Source organism: Capra hircus, chromosome 6 (assembly GCF_001704415.2).
Source record: "Capra hircus breed San Clemente chromosome 6, ASM170441v1, whole genome shotgun sequence".
Taxonomy (NCBI): Eukaryota; Metazoa; Chordata; class Mammalia; order Artiodactyla; family Bovidae; genus Capra; species Capra hircus.
This window is the reverse complement of record NC_030813.1, coordinates 61,423,534-61,442,437: the sequence shown is the minus strand read 5'-3', so window position 1 is coordinate 61,442,437 and position 18,904 is coordinate 61,423,534. Positions and strand designations below refer to the sequence as shown.

The 18,904-nt window shown below is 40.0% G+C and overlaps 1 protein-coding gene, 1 long non-coding RNA gene and 1 pseudogene across 2 annotated transcripts in view; 1 reads left to right on the top strand and 2 right to left on the bottom strand.

Annotated features, from left to right (window-relative positions):
* The window catches only part of SLC30A9 (solute carrier family 30 member 9), an 80,719-nt gene extending 67,372 nt beyond the window's left edge, over positions 1–13,347 (bottom strand). Inside the window, exons 1-2 of the mRNA XM_013964616.2 lie at positions 13,091–13,347; positions 1,801–1,953 (exon numbers count right to left, since the gene is read on the bottom strand). Of these exons, the coding sequence (XP_013820070.1) occupies positions 1,801–1,953; positions 13,091–13,202 (265 nt within the window). The 5' untranslated portion in view covers positions 13,203–13,347. The remainder of the gene's footprint in view (positions 1–1,800; positions 1,954–13,090) is intronic.
* LOC102181013 lies at positions 15,916–16,341 on the top strand (annotated as a pseudogene).
* Positions 17,734–18,358, bottom strand: LOC108636276. The gene is made up of 2 exons (XR_001918248.1): positions 18,222–18,358; positions 17,734–17,999 (listed from the first exon to the last, which is right to left on the bottom strand). It is a non-coding gene; the product is annotated as an uncharacterized LOC108636276 (long non-coding RNA).

Below are 18,904 nucleotides of genomic sequence, written 5' to 3'. Positions count from 1 at the left end.
AGCCCGCCAGGCTCCTCTGTCCATAGTATTCTCCAGGCAAGAATACTGGAGTGGGCTGCCATGCCCTCCTCCAGGGGATCTTCCTGACACAGGAATGGAACTCAGGCCCCCTGTGGCTCTTGCACTGTAGGCAGATCCGTAACCACTGAGCCACTGGGGAAGCCCAGGGACAGTGACAGAGAACTGCAGAATTCCAGAATTGTAGAAAAATGACAGTTCTCAGATCCAGGAAGCCCAACAAATCTCAGGCAAGGTAAGACCTTACTCATTTCATAGTAAAACTAAACTTTACACCAAAGAAAAAGACTTTCAAAATAAAGTTAAATTTTAAAAGCAAACAGAAAAGACATGAAAACAAAGGCATAATATCTGACTTCTCAGCAGTAACAGTGTCAGCTGAAAGACAATGCAATAAGGTATGTATTAAATGTGCCTTTACCATGAAAGAGTCTCACCTAAAGAAATTTCTATAGGATGTATCAACACATCAGAAAGAAAAGCAGAGACATAAGAAAAGATGGTTAACAAAGATTTTAGATTAAAACTTTAAACAAATAATGGTATAAATTTTAGAGAAGGAAAAGAGAGGAGAACAGATACAAGCTACCAGCCAGCATATAACATGTAAGTTCAGAATGTGCGACGAGTGAACATTCCAAACCATTTATATGTTTCAGAAGGAAAGTAAACTTTCCAATTACCCTTAGACTTAGCACATACATAAAGCATATACCTCCCAAGCAAGTGTGTATATGTTTGTGTATATGACGGAAAGGGGATAATGGAATAAGAAAAATAAGATTTTATTAGGAGGCAAAAAAAAGTAATTAAACACACACACAGGGAAGCATATGATCTAACGGCAGAAGTATGTCCAAATATATCAACGACTGTAGCAAATGTAATCATACTGAACTTTCCATTAAAAGACAAAGATTATCAAACTAGGACAAAAAAGCTTAAAGTCAAAGGACAGGAAGACTGGAATTGACATATATATATTACTACATAGTATTACATATAATACTATATTAGATAACTAATGAGGATCTAAAACAATTAAAAAATTAAAGATTAATGAGCAAAGCAGCTAACAGGTCATTAAAAAACGATTAACAGGGGACTTCCCTGGTGGTCAGTGGCTAAGACTCCAAGCTCCAATGCAGGGGCCCAGGTTTGATCCCAGGTCAAAGAACTAGATCCACATGCTACAACTAAGAGTTTGCATGCAACAACTAAAAGACACATGTTGCAACCAGCAAGCTCGCACACCACAACTAAGACCCAGCCCAGCCAAGTAAATATGTATTTTTTTTTAAATGAATGACAGAATAAATACAAAGGAAGCAGAAAGGAGAATATAATTAGGTAAGAGTAGAAATTAATGAAATAGGAAACAAAAATACAATATAAAGATTGAGAGTCAAAAAATTATCACTTAGTAAAAATAATAAAATTGACAAAGCTCAGGCAAAATTAGTCAAGTAAACAAACACCACTAGGAATGAAAAAGAGTACATATGCTATTTAAAAATGTACATAGAGAATAGAATGAACTTTTTATCAATAAATTAAAAATTTAGTTGAAGTGGATAAATTCCTGGAAAAAAAATGGAACTTACCAAAATTGAGTCAAAAAGAAATAGAAAAATTAAAAGAAATTAAGTTAGCTCCTCATGAAAAACACATTAGTTCAGATGGTTTTACTTATAAGTTCTATCAAACATTAAAGGAACAATCTCATGCAAACTATTCCCGTATAAAGGGGAAAAAAAACTCTTTTAAAAGATTTATACATACCTGCTTCATCAAATGAAGGTACTTTTTCCATTTTTTGAGTTTGTGATCCCTGTCCTTCTTTCTGAACACTTGTGGAATACAACTTTACTTGATTCAGTGTACAGCATGGAACACTGTTTGAAAAGCTTCCAAATGTCACTAAACTCTGCCATTCTAAAAGAAAAAAATTTAAATTTCAAACAAACTAGTAATAAGGATTTTTATATCCAATAAAGCCTACCTATGACTAGAAAGAGAACAAAATAACAGTAAAATTTGCACTCTGTAGATACCCAAATGCACAATGTTAAGCCACCCTTTCCATACAGGTATTTCACTGGCCCTTAGGTATACAGCATCTATATTCTGTAAAGGAAATATAAAGATAATATTCCTTCTTTTCTCATTTGCAAATTTATATAGAAATTTTTTAATTACATAAAGTCAAATAGAACAATTATTCAGCTATTCTGAAGGTCTCTGGCATATAAAAGGTACTCTTTATTTTGTATGTTGGTTGCATGCTAAAAGAAAATGGCATAATATACCTTTCAGAATAAGAAGTCTGAAAGGAGAAAGGTCATGAGGGCTTTCTACTCAAAATTACATTGCGTCTTCCCTCTGCTAGCTGAAACCAGGTCCTCTTCCACTTCACAATCAATATGTGAATTATATGAATCAGTCCTTCATACTGTCACTGATTTTTTAAAATCAGATATATAAATCAACATTTATTTCCAAGAATCTAAAAAATGATGCTGTGAAAGTGCCGTACTCAATATGTCAGCAGATTTGGAAAACTCAGGTTGAATTTAGGAATCTCAACAGAGATTCCTCAGTATATGGGAATTCTAATTGAGAGAAGAATATAAGTCTAATTACAAAGCGCTTTAGCTGCTGCATCTGGGTTGATTGTGGGCTTTGGAGGGCTAAAATAGAAAAATGTAGTCCACATTTGCATCAAAGTGGTAGAAAAGCATATTTGTCTCTACTCTTGTGTGGCCCTGTCTCCCTGTTACTTTTTATGCTGAGGACTGAAACTTGAAAACCTTGCTTAGGTGCAATTTATACATTTTCTAAAATGTAGGTAAAATAGTGAAATTATATCATTAGAAACAGTCAAGTTAAGCATGTAAGAGTTCAAACTTTTATAACTGCTTAATAATGATCTTCCCAAGATGTTAATTCATGCATTTGCATGTATTGATTGCCTTCTGAAATCAAAGGAAATAAATATTTTTTTAATGGCTCAGAGAATTCATCAGGGACATCAATTACTGTGAATACCGAAGGTAATCTGAAAAGCATGAGGGACCTAAGGCACCCTTAAGTATTCACTCAAATTTCAGGCTTAGAACTTGTCTTCTTGAAAAACTTCCTGATGCCAACTTAAATCTTTCTTTTGGCAAATATTTGTTGAAGGCCCAGTATGGTTTTTTGGGGGTTTTTTTTTTGGTCATTTGGCGCTACTTATTAAAGGCTGAGTAAAGCAAATATATCAATGGATCTTCTTGCATATTAAAATAAATACGTCACTAAAGGCTAAAGCAAACTCTCCTGGAAAACCACCCTCCAGGAAAGCATCTTCACCACCACCACTGGTGTTCTGACTTGTCAGCCCTGATCAAAGTATCTTTTGTGATTATTACCAAACAAAAACAATATATCACTAACATTTTTTTAACCCACTGATGAAATAACCTCTACAGACATTGTGCTAAGGTGTTTAAAGAGGGATTACTACAGTCTAAAAGTCTTGCCTCAGAAGATGTCAATATATTCATAACTTGATACTCGATCTTGTTCAAAGTTCTCCTTAATTTTAAAAACATTTCATTATAGAAAATTTTAAATATACAGAAAGGTAGAAAAAAACAGTACAATAAACATACGTGTACTTATTACCTAGCTTCAACAACTATCAACTCATGGACAACTTTGTTGTATCTCTACCTCACCAATATGTCATCGACATGTTAATTTGATGCAAATCTCAGACATAAAATAATTTCATTCATAAAACTTTCAGTATGCATTCTAAAAGATATGAACTTTTTAAAACATAGGTATACCACCACTGCAAGTAAAAAAAAAAAAAAAGCTTGATATCATGAAAATAGCCTCAATTTCCAATAATCTCAATTTTCTCAATTTCCAGTGTTATAATTTTTATATATCTGTGAACAGATCCTAATTCAGTCCATAACTGAGTGCAATTGTGTGGTAGTGTGAGCATTCTTTGGCATTGCCTTTCTTTGGGATTAGAATGAAAACTGACCTTTTCCAGTCCAGCAGCTGAGTTTTCCAAATCTGCTGACATATTGAGTGCAGCACTTTCACAGCATCATCTTTCAGGATTTGAAATAGCTCAACTGGAATTCCATCACCTCCACTAGTTTTGTTCATAGTGATGCTTCCTAAGGCCCACTTGATTTCACATTCCAGGATGTCTGGCTCTAGGTGAGTGATCACACCATTGTGATTATCTGGGTCATGATGATCTTTTCTGTACAGTTCTTCTGTGTATTCCTGCCACCTCTTCTTAATATCTTCTGCTTCTCTTAGGTCCATACCATTTCTGTCCTTTATTGAGCCCATCTTTGCATGAAGTGTTCCCTTGGTGTCTCTAATTTTCTTGACGATATCGCTAATCTTTCCCATTCTATTGTTTTCCTCTATTTCTTTGCACTGATCACTGATGAAGGCTTTCTTATCTTTCCTTGCTATTCTTTGGAACTCTGCATTCAAATGGGTCTATCTTTTCTTTTCTCCTTTGCTTCTCTTCTTTTCACAGCTGTTTGTAAGACCTCCTCAGACAACCATTTTACCTTTTTGCATTTCTTTTCCATGGGGATGGTCTTGATCCCTGTCTCCTGTACAATGTCACAAACCTCTGTCCATAGTTCATCAGGCACTCTATCAGATCTAGTCCCTTAAATCTATTTCTCACTTCCACTGTTTAATTGTAAGGGATTTGATTTAAGTCATACCTGAATGGTCTAGTGATTTTCCCTACTTTCTTCAATCTAAGTCTGAGTTTGGCAATAAGAATGCTCAAACTACCGCACAGTTGCATTCATCTCACACGCTAGTAAAGTAATGCTCAAAGTTCTCCAAGCCAGGCTTCAGCAATACGTGAACCATGAACTTCCAGATGTTCAACCTGGTTTTAGAAAAGGCAGAGGAACCAGAGATCAAATTGCCAACATCTGCTGGATCATCGAAAAAGCAAGAGAGTTCCAGAAAAACATCTATTTCTGCTTTATTGACTATGCCAAAGCCTTTGACTATGTAGATCACAATAAACTGTGGAAAATTCTGAAAGAGATGGGAATACCAGACCACCTGACCTACCTCTTGAAAAATCTGTATGCAGGTCAGGAAGCAACAGTTAGAACTTGACATGGAACAAACTAGTTCCAAATAGGAAAAGGAGGACATCAAGGCTGTATATTGTCACCGTGCTTATTTAACTTATATGCAGAGTACATCATGAGAAACGCTGGGCTGGATGAAACACAAGCTAGAATCAAGACTGCGGGGAGAAATATCAATAACCTCAGATATGCAGATGACATCACACTTATGGCAAAAGAGAAGAATAGCTAAAGAGCCTCTTGATGAAAGTCAAAGAGGAGAGAAAAAAAGTTGGTTTAATGCTCAACATTCAGAAAACTAAGATCACGGTATCTGGTCCCATCACTTCATGGCAAACAGATGGGGAAACAGTGGAAACAGTGGCTGACTATTTTTCTAGGCTCCAAAATCACTGCAGATGGCGACTGTAGCCATGAAATTAAAAGACACTTACTCCTTGAAAGGAAAGTTATGACCAACCTAGATAGCATATTAAAAAGTAGAGACATTACTTTGCCAACAAAGGTCCATCTAGTCAAGGCTATGGTTTTTCCAGTAGTCATGCATGGATGTGAGAGTTGGACTATAAAGAAAGCTAAGTGCCGAAGAATTGATGCTTTTGAACTGTGGTGTTGGAGAAGCCTCTTGAGAGTCCCTTGGACTACAAGGAGGTCCAACCAGTCCATCCTAAAGGAGATCAGTCCTGGGTGCATTGGAAGGACTGGTGCTAAAGCTGAAAATCCAATACTTTGGCCACCTGATGCGAAGAGCTGACTCATTTGAAAAGACCCTGATGGTGAGAAGATTGAAGGCAGGTGGAGAAGGGGTCGACAGAGGATGAGATGGTTGGATGGCATCACCGACTAAATGGACATGAGTTTGGGTAAACTCTGGGAGTTGGTGATGGACAGGGAGGCCTGGAGTGCTGCAATCCATGGGGTCACAGAGTCGGACATGACTGAGCGACTGAACTGAACCATAACTGGGTTTTTAAAAAATATTTATTTATTTGGCTGTGTCGGGCTTTAGTTGCATTACACAGGATGTTTCACTGCCATACATGGGCTCTCTAGTTGGGCACACAGGCTCCAGAGCTCACCAGCTTACTTGCTCCAAGGCATGGGGATCTTAGTATCATCAGGGATCAGACCCTCACTCTCGATAGTGAAAGTGAATAATCCTAGCCTCTGGACCACCACGGAATTCCCAACTCCTGTGTCCTTGTGATACTACCTTAGCAATCTTGTTAGCTTCCTTGCTTACTATTTCAAAAAGTTATTAAATTTTAACTTTAGGAGAATTTCAGATATCAGCAACTTTCAAAGTACATATTTGGCATAATACAAGACTGAAACTGCAAGGAAACTGCAGAATATACAGGACAACATTTGACTCAATAAAATACACAGAATACCTAAAACACAGCAGTAGAAACTCAACTGTTCGTTGAATAAATTACTGAATTTGTTAATTAATTCTAGGAGGCAAAAAGATAGTAAAAAAAATATTACCCGTCATTTATACCCTCTCTTCAAGATGACTTCTAAAATAAGCTATGTTAAGCTACAGATTAGTAGCTTAGTTCAGTGCTCACTACTCTATGGGCTTGGAAAAGGAACTTCTCATTGCTGTATATATAAGGGCTGTTTTTCATCAAGACTGCAGAGCTAGGTATCTTATCAGTCTAACCCCAACAATCACTTTTCTCTGCTTTTATTTTACTGTTACTGTCTCTGCAGCTCCTAATGACATTGCTACTGATCACCCCTTGTCCTCTCCAATCTGGTTTGTCACCTACCACTTACTCTGGCTTTTGGAGGAAATTTGGCCTTCTTTTTCAGACTACAATACAAAAGACTCTCTTTCTGCCAGGCAAACCGACAATTCTATCTATTATGTATGTTGCTTCTGCAATAACAATAACTAAAAAACAAACAAAAAGATTTCTTAACAGTTTGAAATATTTTACTTTAGGCTAGTTTCAGGACAAGAGATAAACATGTACCTAAGTCTTTCAGAGATCGGTCTCTATATGTGAGACCACTGCAGATGGATGGACCTAGACATTATCAAACTGAGTGAAGTAAGTCAAACAGAGAAAGACAAATATTATATTGCTTACGTGTGGAATCTAAAAAGATGACGAAAATAAACTTCTTTACAAATCAGAAACAGACTCACAGATATAGAAAACAAACCTGTAGTTACCAAAGTGAAAGTCACTCAGTTGTGTCCGACTCTCTGTGACCCCATGGACTATACAGTCTATGGAATTCTCGAGGCCAGAATACTGGAGTGGGTAGCCTTATCCCTTCTCCAGGGGATCTTCCCAACCCAGGGATCGAACCCAGGTCTCCTGCACTGCAGGCAGATTCTTTACCAGCTGAGCCACAAGGGAAGCTCTAGTTACAAAAGGAGGTAAATTAGGACTTTGGGATTAACATACACACCTGGTGGGTCAGACAGTAAAGAATCTGCCTGCAAAGCAGGAGACTCACCCAGGTTCGATCCCTGGGTCAGGAAGATCCCCTGGAAATGACAACCCACTCCAGTATTCCTGCATAAAGATTCCCACGATAGAGGAGCCCTACAGTCCATGGGGTCACAAACAGTCGGACCTGAGCGACTAACTTTTTATACATAAAACAGATAAACAAGGACCTACCGTATAGGACAGGGAACTATATTAAATAACTTGTAATAACATACAATGGAAAAGAATCTGATAATATATGTGTGTGTGTGTGTATAACTGAACCATGATGTTGCATTTTTAAAAACAAGCAAAATACAGGTTGATTTCAACTATTAAATGTGACTGGTAAAATATCTGGATTATGCATAATTTTTACTCTGTAGCTTAATAACTTTTCTGTATTTTCCCCAATGCCTAAAATTTTAAATTAAAAATATATCCATTGTTAAATCACTTCTAGCATTATTTCTGCTAATAGGAGCACACTGACTGGTCTCTAGTTTACTTTTATAATTTCAGCAAGCAAAATAAAATGCAGGAACATCCCTTTCAGGTCTAATCATCAGGCAAGCAAAAAGATTGTCTGGTGACTTACACCAGGCAGCCTCAACCTTCAGGACTACTGCTGATGTGATTTTTCACCAGAATAGACTAAGCAACCAGGAATCCTTTTTTTTTTTTTTTTTTGAGTATGTAAAGAATATGCAACTTTCTGCACTGCATCTTGGCATACAACTCTACTTCCTTGCTTAATTCTTAATATTTTCTTAGAAAAGGGGAGAATATTTAATATATTAAGGATTCACCAAGTGCCACTGTCCTAAATGCTCTACCTGTATTATCACACTATAATTTATATCCCAAAGTATGCCTCAAAATCATCTGCATCTCTTCATCTCCACTGCCTTTTCATACTGTTCATGGGGTTCTCAGAATATTCTTTGGGAAGACTGATGCTAAAGCCGAAACTCCAATACTTTGGCTACCTGATGTGAAGAACTGACTCACTGGAAAAGACCCTGATGCTGGGAAAGATTGAAGGCAGAAGGAGAAGGGGCTGACAGAGGATGAGATGGTTGGATGGCATCACTGACTCAATGAACATGAGTTTAAGCAAGCTCCAGGAGCTGGTGATGTACAGGAAAGTCTGGCATGCTGCAGTCCATGGGGTTGCAAAGAGTCAGACATACTGAGCGACTGAACTGAACTGATCTCCATTGCTAAGTACTATGGCCCAACTACAATCTTCTTTCGGTGGCTAACTCTAATAGCCCTCTTCTGATCTCCTTATTTATACTTTCCCCTTTCCAATCCATTCTCTACACAGTAGTCAGAATGATATTTTTAAAACATTTCCTTTTTCTGGCCCCTTAAACCTACAGCCCAAAAGGCTATGAAAGTGAAAGCTGCTCAGTCATATCCGACTCTTGAGACCTCATGGATTATAGTCCATGGACTTCTCCAGGCCAGAATACTGGAGCGGGTAGCCTTTCCCTTCTCCAGGGGATCTTCCTAACCCAGGCACTGAACCCAGATCTCCAGCACTGCAGGTGGATTCTTTACCAGCTGAGCCACCAGGGATGCCCAAGAATATTGGAGTAGGTAGCCAATCCCTTCTCCAGTGGATCTTCCTGACCCAGGAATCGAAGCGGGGTCTCCTTGATACCTCTCAAATCTCACTTCACACATCCCTCCCCTTCCAACCATACTCCAGCCACAGCATGTTTCTTTCTGCTCCTGAATACTACAAGTCTGGTCTTCAGGATTTCTATTTGCTTTGCCTGGATTGCTCTTTGCCCCAGATCTTCACCTGGCTTGCTCATTTTCATTTGTCATGACTTGGCTCAGTAACCACCTCCTTAGAAAAGCTGGAGTCCCAGGCCAGCATAACTAATAAAATGGCCCCTGCAGGCTTCTAGACTACCACTCAGCTTCTTTCTTTTACAGTCTTTAGGTATGTTTTCTCATTTCTCATTTCCAAAAATGGTGAAAAGTCTGTCTTGTTCAGTACAACACAATCAGCAACTACAATGCTTGATATCTCTTCCTGAATGATCCTCACTCACAAAAACTCTATACATGAAACACATATTGTGGCTAACCTCACTTCACAGGCAACCTTATCACTAATCTGACCTACACAGAATCCTGCTGTCACTCTGCCAAAATGGTCTTTTACAACTGTCAATGTTCCTGTTAGTTATTTAAGGGATTCAATCCCCACTCTACTTTTCATATGGTGTACCAGCACATTACAAACCAAAATTTAAAAATACAAAGGTTAATTTCTATCTTTTCATGTAAAACCTATACTTTTATTAATCTTGGATTTCAGCAAAAGCTTGTATCTGTTGATTTGTAGTCTTTAAGGGAGTATCCCCCCACCTCAAATCCTTGTCAACAAGGCAAGGTACCAATACATGAAAAACAGGTGAGACATTTACATCAAGAACATTTACCCAAGTCACTAAGTATTCTTCTAAATTATATTTTTTTAATGGCTGCATCTATCACCAGCCCTTAATAAATATACCATAATGTGGTATATTTATTATACCATATACTTTTCATAACTGTAATATACTCTTCATAACTATAAGTGTTACCTATTTATTACTATTAATAATAAACTTGTGTGCACACTTTAGTAAGTATCTGGTTATTTCTTGAAAGCAAATCCCTTTAAGTAGAACTGCTGGGTGAGAAGGCACAGACCCTTTATGGTTGTTTTTAGTATAAGGAATAACTGACCTCCAAAACACTGACCAACTAACTGTATGTCCCAGTCAGTAGTAAGAGTTTCTGCTTTCCTGCACCCTCAATATGGAGTTTCACTATGAAAAACTCAGCTAATATGAAAGCAATTAGTAGTAAATCCTTTAGATTTATAGTTCTATACTTATTAGTAAGTATGGAACATTTTTGCATTTTTATTGGTCACTCGAATGCCCTTATGAATGCATTCATCTCCTTTGCCCATTTTTCTACTGGAATGTACTTTGGCTTGTAAAAATTCTTTATAAATTAGGAATATTAATTCTATAACTGCACTGTCCAGTAGTCGCTGTTCACTAAGTACCTTAAATGCGGATAGTCTGAACATGTGCTGTAAGTGTAAAATACACACTGGACTCCAGAAACAGTTCAAAAAGATAAAGTAAAATATCTCAATAATTTTTATATTGATCATAACATTGAATATACTGGATAAACTATATTAACAAAATTAATTTCATCTGTTTTCACTTTTTAAAATACAGCTATCAGACAAATCAAAATTACATACATGATACACATTATATTTCTTTCAGACAGAACTGCCCTCAAATATTGTTTTCCTTGTTGCCTTTAAATGTTTACAGTGTTAATTTGACCCACCAGCATTTCTCATCTTTGAGCATGCATAAGAAGCAGTTTGGAGAAGGAAATGGTAACCCACTCCCATATTCTTGCCTAGAGAATCCCTTGGACAGAGAAGCCTGGTGGGCTGCTGTCCACAGGGTTGTAAACAGTCGGACATGACTGAAGCGCCTGAGCATGCATGCACGCAACGGAAAAGGAAATGGCAACCCACTCCAGTGTTCTTGCCTGGAGAATCCCAGGGACAGAGGAGCCTGGTGGACTGCCGTCTATGGGGTCGCACAGAGTTGGACACGACTGAAGCGACTTAGCAGCAGCAGCAGCAAGAAGCAGTTGTTTCCCTTAAGATTCTTCCTCTACTACTCTTTTTAAATTTACACTGGGGTTTTAGAAGCACAAACTAAACTTTATTTCTTGACAAAGTAACGTTTATTTTTAGAAATTTCTCCCCAAAAGTTCTTCCAATATTTCTTTCTTATGTGCAACCAACTTAATAAGTACTTTTTCTAAATAATCCTTTTGAAGTTTTATAACAATTATGGTCGCCCTTTTAAAAACTGTTTAGGTATTACTGAAACTAAATTTTCACCAACAAGGTTATTTTTCAATCTACTATTTTTAAGTATGAGAACACATTTTAATTTTTTGGTAATAAATACTGTAAACAACTTTGCAGTCACTGTGAATGGTGAGGACAGGTGATTCTTATCGCAGAGGGATGAGAGAAGAGTACATAAATTTCAACAAATAATGAATTAACAAATTACACTATTTCACCTCCTTTTACCAACACTTACTGTCAGTTTAGACTAAATTTAGGCTACAGTCCACTGGGTTGCAGAGTGGGACATGACTTAGTGACCAAACAACAACAAAGAGCCACTCCAGCTAATTTAGGTGTAAAATGCTGAAACTACTTGGTCAATAGAAGCAGTCATGCTAGAAAGCTTAGCTGAGGATTTTGGAGTATGGTACAACTAGATGATTCATGTTGTTCACAAGAGAATCGGGTGTATTTCCCATTACAGGAAAACTCCAGTTACACGTTTTTATCACTACCAAAAAGTCTCCAAAACAGTTCTGTTAAAATGAACCCTTCTGAAATTTTAAGAGCCAGTTTCTACATTTATTACAAATCAAAAATAGGACCATATTCCAAAATAATTGCACAGTAAAGAGCTTCTAATAAAGCTTATAAACTTGAATGTCTACAACTTCTAACTTTTATTGCAAAGTCACAAACATGCTACAAGACTTTTCAAACATAAACTTTGGGGAAATGTTTCTTTAAATTCTCTTTTCACCCGCAAGAATCTGGGGGATTAACTTAGGGGTGGATTTGATTCTGTCTCTCCCTCATTGTTCCTCTCGGCCTGCAAGAGACTAGTGCTATGGCAAAAACGGAGGTAAGTCTAACTCAGACTTGCAAGTTCAATGATATTTTGTAAACTGCCCATTGAAATTTGAGTCAGAAACGATTGTTGGAAAAGAATCATAAAAACAGTAAAACAGTAAACATTTCTTCACCAAAAAGAGTTTTCAACCGAACTGAGTTCATTCAATTAATTGCGGGACTGTCAGAGTCTCATATTAAATAATTATTCGTAAATGTTAAGTCGCAACTCCCAACTTCCTCTCAGAAAATTTAATAAAACAAACTGGGCATATGAGAAGAGCAGCACGGAAAGGAAATCTACTGAGTCACAAGTGCTCAATAAAGGTAAGGGGGTGAGCTTAAAACACCCTGGAACTTGGAGTCAGCAATTTCCTACTGACTGGGGGAGGAGGCGGGCCGTCACCGCCATGCACTAAGATGCTCACGTAACGTTTCATCTGAAACGAAGTAGTCAGTTTCATGGATGCCACCGGGACCTCGAACTGCCCCAAGTCCCCGCGGGAGCCGCGATAGAAATGTACGCGACACCAGATCAAGGAGGCCTGTAGGGGCCACCGCAGGGTGGGTAGCCTGAACTGCGAAGACGGAGGCCAAAAAGGAAGGTTCTTTGGCTGGGGAAGGGCAAGGCGGAGTACTGCCCGAGGCGAGGCACCCGGCTCCAAGCCCGGCCTTGTCTTCAAGCCCGGCTTCCGCGGAGTCAGCGGTCGGCGCGGGACACTCACCCTGGCGGTCGCTGGAGCCCCGGGCCGCCGCCCTGCAGCGCAGACGGAGCCGGCACAGGGAAGACCAGCTACATCTGTGGGCCGCAGCGGCGGCGGCCAAGCCCGGTAACATCCTGGCGGGGCAAAGGCCCCCACTCGGACACCGCCTGCTGCCTCCGCGCCGCCGCCGCCACCAACTGACTCCATAGACCGGACACTGCCGAACACCGACGCCTGCGCCGCCTCAGGCGGCTTCAGGAAACCCGGAAATGGTAACATCATTTAGAGACCTAGCTGCGGAGACAGCGGAAGTGGCGTGCGCGAGCAGGACCAATCGCGAGACCTTGCCAGACCTTGACCAGCGAGGGAGGGCGTGGCTGCGCAGGAAGTTTGGCGTCTTCCTTGTCTTCCGCGCTTCCACTGTGGTGCTTTGTTTGAATGTCTGGAATCAAGCTGGAATCAAGATTGCCGGGAGAAATATCAATAACCTCAGATATGCAAATAACACCGCCCTTATGGCAGAAAGCGAAGAATAGCTAAAGAGCCTCTTGATCAAAGTGAAAGAGGAGAGTGAAAAAGTTGGTTTGAAACTCAACATTCAGAAAACTAAGATCATGGCATCTGGTCCCATGACTTCATGGAAAATAGGGAAACAATGGAAACAGTGATAGACTTTATTTTGGGGAGCTCGAAAGTCACTGCAGATGGTGACTGCACCTGTGAACTTAAAAGACGCTTACTCCTTGAAGGAAAAGCTATGACCAATGGAGACAGCATATTAAGAAGCAGAGACATTACTTTGCCAACAAAGGTCCATCTAGCCAAAGCTATAGTTTTTCCAATATTTATGTATGGATGTGAGAGTTGGACTATAGAGAAAGCTGAGCGCCGAAAAATTGATGCTTTTGAACTGTGGTTTTGGAGAAGATTGTTGAGAGTCCCTTGGAGTGCAAGGAGATCAAACCATTCAATCATAAAGGAAATCAGTTCTGAATATTCTTAGGAAGGACTGATGCTGAAGCTGAAACTCTAATACTCTGGCCACCTGATGTGAAGAACTGGCTCATCTGAAAAGACCCTGATGCTGGGAAAGATTGAAGACAGGAGGAAAGGGGTCAACAGAGGATGAGATGGTTGGATGGCATCACTAGCTTGATGGACATGAGTTTCAGCAAGCTCTGGGAGTTGGTGATGAACAGGAAATGCTTCAGTCCATGGGATCTCAAAGAGTTGGAGACTTAGGAGCTACTGAACTGAACTGAAATCATTAATAGACTGAATTATCTCGTTTTTTATTTATATAAGTCTTTTAAACTAAGAAGCCACATTTTGCCTACACTTTTAGGTGAAAACATCCCTGACTAACATGGTTGTGGTGGTTCAGTCACTTAAGTTGTGTCCTGACTCAATGGGACATGAGTTTGAGTAAGCTCCAAGAGTTGGTGATGGACAGGGAGACCAGGCGTGCTGCAGTCCATGGGGTCACAAAGAGTTGGACACAACTGAGCAACTGAACTGAACTGTCTTCCTTGCTTCTGCTGTGGCACTTTGCTTGGATGTCTACACGTGAATTATTTGCTTCTTAACAGCCCATGAAAACTTGGGCAGAAGTGACAGCTTTGGGGGGCTCTGCCTACTCTCCTTTTTTCTGGGCTCAGATCCTGGGCCATGCTGTTAGAATGGGATGGAAGGTGGGAAGGAAGGACAATGGCTTCCTGAGCCTCTCGTTCTCCTGAGCCTTACTGGATAAGCCCAAGACTAGGCTAATTTGTCCTCAGTGCTCTCAGAACCTGTACCACAGTATGTCACAACACCACTGTGTAGCCATTACCACAAGGGCAAGTACCCACAGAATCAGAACTTGCTTTACTAACCTCTGAACCTGGGACTCCTGTCTGTAATATAAGACTTACAAGCTCAGGATTTATCTGGGTAGAGCAGGTGTGCAGACAAGTAAATAGGAGTCAGTGTGGTCCCAGGGAGAAAGCAATCAACAATATTCACCAAGCATTAACTGTGATGCTTATCTGACATGCTCTCAGGTCTTAGCTCAAACGAGCGACATTTACCTTGACTGCCCTAGCTATTGTATGGGAGTAAGATTTTCCACCCCAAAGTGAGTTTCTTTGGCATGTGTATTAGTTTAGGCTGATTTTTTTAAGGACAGAGACTCATGACCTTTGACCTTTCCCAACCTGCTTAAAAGAATGTGGAGGACATGTCTGCCAAGGGTGATACCACCATAGATAACCATAGTACAAACTAGATGTGTAGACTCAGAGGAACCTAGCAAAGTCTGCTAAAATTCCCCTCTGTGTCCCATTGTGTTTGCTGACCCATCAAACATTTGTTTACCAAACCTCTGCTGTTCTGTCTCCTTTTCAGTTGCCTTCCTCCCCTTGGAAGTCCCAAACTACCACCCCTAACATCCTCTTTTTTCTTTAACTGAAGATGGTATTCAAGTTGGCCATTTTGGAGAGTTACTCAGTTTTCCTGGGTCTCTCCTATGTATACATGTTGTTGAACTTTTGTTTGATTTTATCCTGTAATCCGTCTGATGTAAGTTTAACTCTTAGACCAACTTAGAACGTAGAAGGTGTAGACTTAAAAAATATTGAGAGTTATGTTTTATTCTGCAGGAATTTTTAGGACTTCAAGCTGGGGAAGCAGCATCTCAAGTAACCTGGAAAGAACTGCTCCGAGGAGGTGAGGGGAGAATCAGGTTATATAGTTTTGCAACAAAGGGCAGGTAGTTTGAACATCAAAAGATTATTGTTGCTCTCTTTCCCTGCTGCTGCGAGCCGCGCGGAGGCGGAGGCTCATGTCCATTCAAGATTCGGCTCCACCTGTAACCCACTGCCATGGCCGAGGAAGGCATTGCTCCTGGAGGTGTAATAGACAATACTGCTCTGCAAGAGGTGCTGAAGACTGCCCTCATCCACAATGGCTTAGCGCATGGAATTCGCGAAGCTTTGAAAGCTTTAGACAAGCGCCAAGCCCATCTATGTGTGCTTGCATCCAACTGTGATGAGCCTATGTATGTCAAGTTGATGGAGGCCCTTTGTGCTGAGCATCAAATCAACCTGATTAAGGTTGATGACAACAGGAAACTAGGGGAGTGGGTAGGCCTCTGTAAAATTGACAGAGAGGGAAAACCCCGTAAAGTGGCTGATTGCAGTTGTTTGGTGGTTAAGGACTATGGCAAAGAATCTCAGGCCAAGGATGTCATCGAGGCGTACATCAAATGCAAGAAATGATGAAATTAAAAACTGAGTTTTTTTTTAAAAAAGATTATTGTTAATTAAAGGGATACAAGATACCTCATTTAGCACCTGTCTATGTATGGGAAGATGCAAGAGTCTGTGCTCGCTGAAATCATGCCCTTGATACGTGCCTCAGCTATCTGGGGCCAGTGTCCTATAGGTTCATACAATGTCCTGAGGAATACTGAGAGTCCTCAGGACTCACCAGCTCACCACTGATGGTGACTGCAATCAGTACTGATTGCAATCGCTGATCACTGTGATATCCTTTATTTACTGGTATGGCAGGAAATATTCTATTTCTCAAAGGGTAGAGGAAAATTTCTTCCTCCCTGATGCTATAATAAGCCTGTTTATTCTCTACCCCTTTTCCCTGTATGCTTTTCTTCAAAATGCCTGTATATATTTGAAATTATCTATGCATTTTTTATAATTTTGTGTCTCTCAGAATGAAAAATAAGCATCATGATGCTGGAGTCTTGTGTTTTGCCCATTGCTGGTTCCCAGGGGTAAAACAATGCCTGACACAAATAAAGTAATTGAACGGAATACATGATTTTAAAATTAATGAGTCATTTGACTACAGTGCTACTGAGGCAGGGATAGGTGAGCTGCTCTCCGAAATGGAAATAACAACTGAAACAGGGTAAATAGTCAGACTTTGTCTCCTATGGACACCTTCAGATAACAGTCATGACAGGAGCAAAGAGGGTCTAAGTATTGTTTGAGCTAAGAATCAAGAGGTCATGTACTTCCCCTTCTTGGGGCAAGGGAGACATTTCACACGCTCAGAAAGACTCCTGGGGGATAAAAAGGAGGGGCACAACCCCAGAATATGTGATTCCATAGGCCTCTGGGCTGAAATCCATCTTGGAAAGTTGCACATGCATGTTGGGGAGGGTCCTAGGGCAGGTCAGGTGTGGAAAAAGAAACCAGACAATTAGCCAAAGGTAAGCAAAGAACTATCCTATATAAATGACTTAACTGCCTCTTTACTTCCCTTCTTCTCAGGGGGATGCCCACACCCTTTCTCTCCAAGTGTGTGTATCTCTGCCTTGCTCCTCTCTTAACTAAACTAACTGTATGTGTGCTTTCCCTCTTGTTGTAACGCTGTGTCTAATAATAAACTTTGTACCTGCATTTACAGTTTTTGCCTCTGTGAGAAATGAATTTTTCACTAGGAGTAAGAGCCAGTGAAAAATAGCTTCTAGTCTCTAGCCCTTGCTAGTCTGGTGGCTAGGATTCCTATGTTTCCATCCAGGCTACCCAGGTTCAATTCCTGGGCAAGGAATTAAGATCTTGCTTCATGTCACTGGTCACCACTGCCTCTCAGAGGTCACTACTGTTGTTGAACCCAAGTTCATGTGCCTGATGCATTGTGAATCCTAACAAATCAAAACATCAGCATTTAGAGCAGATTTATTGCAGGGCCAAACAAAGGCAACAGGTGGTTCATGATCAGTAAGCTCAAACTCTCAGAAGGGTTTCAAGGAAGAGTCTTTATGGGCAAAATTTGGAGAAAAGTCTACAGGGTTGTGACCTTTCTCTGACTGGTTGATGGTAAGGAAACGGGTGTAATGTTCCATGAATCTCAATCATCATCCTTTTTTGGTTCCAACCCGCCCAGGCTGCAGTTACCTTCTTTCACCTGGTGGGGGCCTTAGTTCCTGTAAAAGAACAAAGAGCTATATTGTTATGTATATCCTATTGTATATATCTGAAGAGATACATTGTTATGTATATCCTGGGGCTTCCAGGGTGGTCCCAGTGGTAAATAACCCACCTGTTAATGCAGGAAAGTAAGAGACACAGGTTCAATTCCTGGGTCAGGAAGATCCCCTGGTAGGGCATGACAACCACGCCATGGCAATCCACTCTAGTAGTCTTACCTGGAGAATCCCATGGACAGGGAAGTTTTTAGAGGCTGTAGCCTTTTTCCTGGGCTTCTCTGGTGGCTCAGAATGTAAAGAATCTGCCCACAATGTGGGAGACTAGGTTCGATCCCTGAGTTGGGAAGATCCCCTGGAGAGGGCATGGCAACCCAATCCAGTATTCTTGCCTGGAGAATCCTCATGGACAGAGGAGCCTGGCAGGCCGCAGTCCATGGGGTCGCAGAGAGTCAGACACGACTGAGCAACTAAGCCTTTTCCTACAAATGAGAAACAAGAATACTGAAAGGCCCCACAGGGTTCTTCTCAGTTTCACTACAACATAACTAATTCAAGGGGAAATAAATTAGTATGTTACCAATTTTAAGAGAACCAACACAGTCTTTTATGCTAATTGAGAAAGTACAACCCAGATTAGTGAGGTCATAGAGATTAAATTATCACAAGAATGGTAAGCAAATTTAACTTTCTATGACAAACATAGATTAAAACATTTAGTGCTTAAACATTAAAAAATGCTGCTCCATAAATATTTATAACCTCAAGTTTACTCAGAAATCTGAATATTATTGTAAAGTTTTTATCCTTTCCTTGTAAATAGATTTTAGCAGTAATCCAGTTTTATGATCTAAAACACCTAAAGGTTTAACTCTAATTTTTCTGATTCAGGTCAGTTCAGTCGC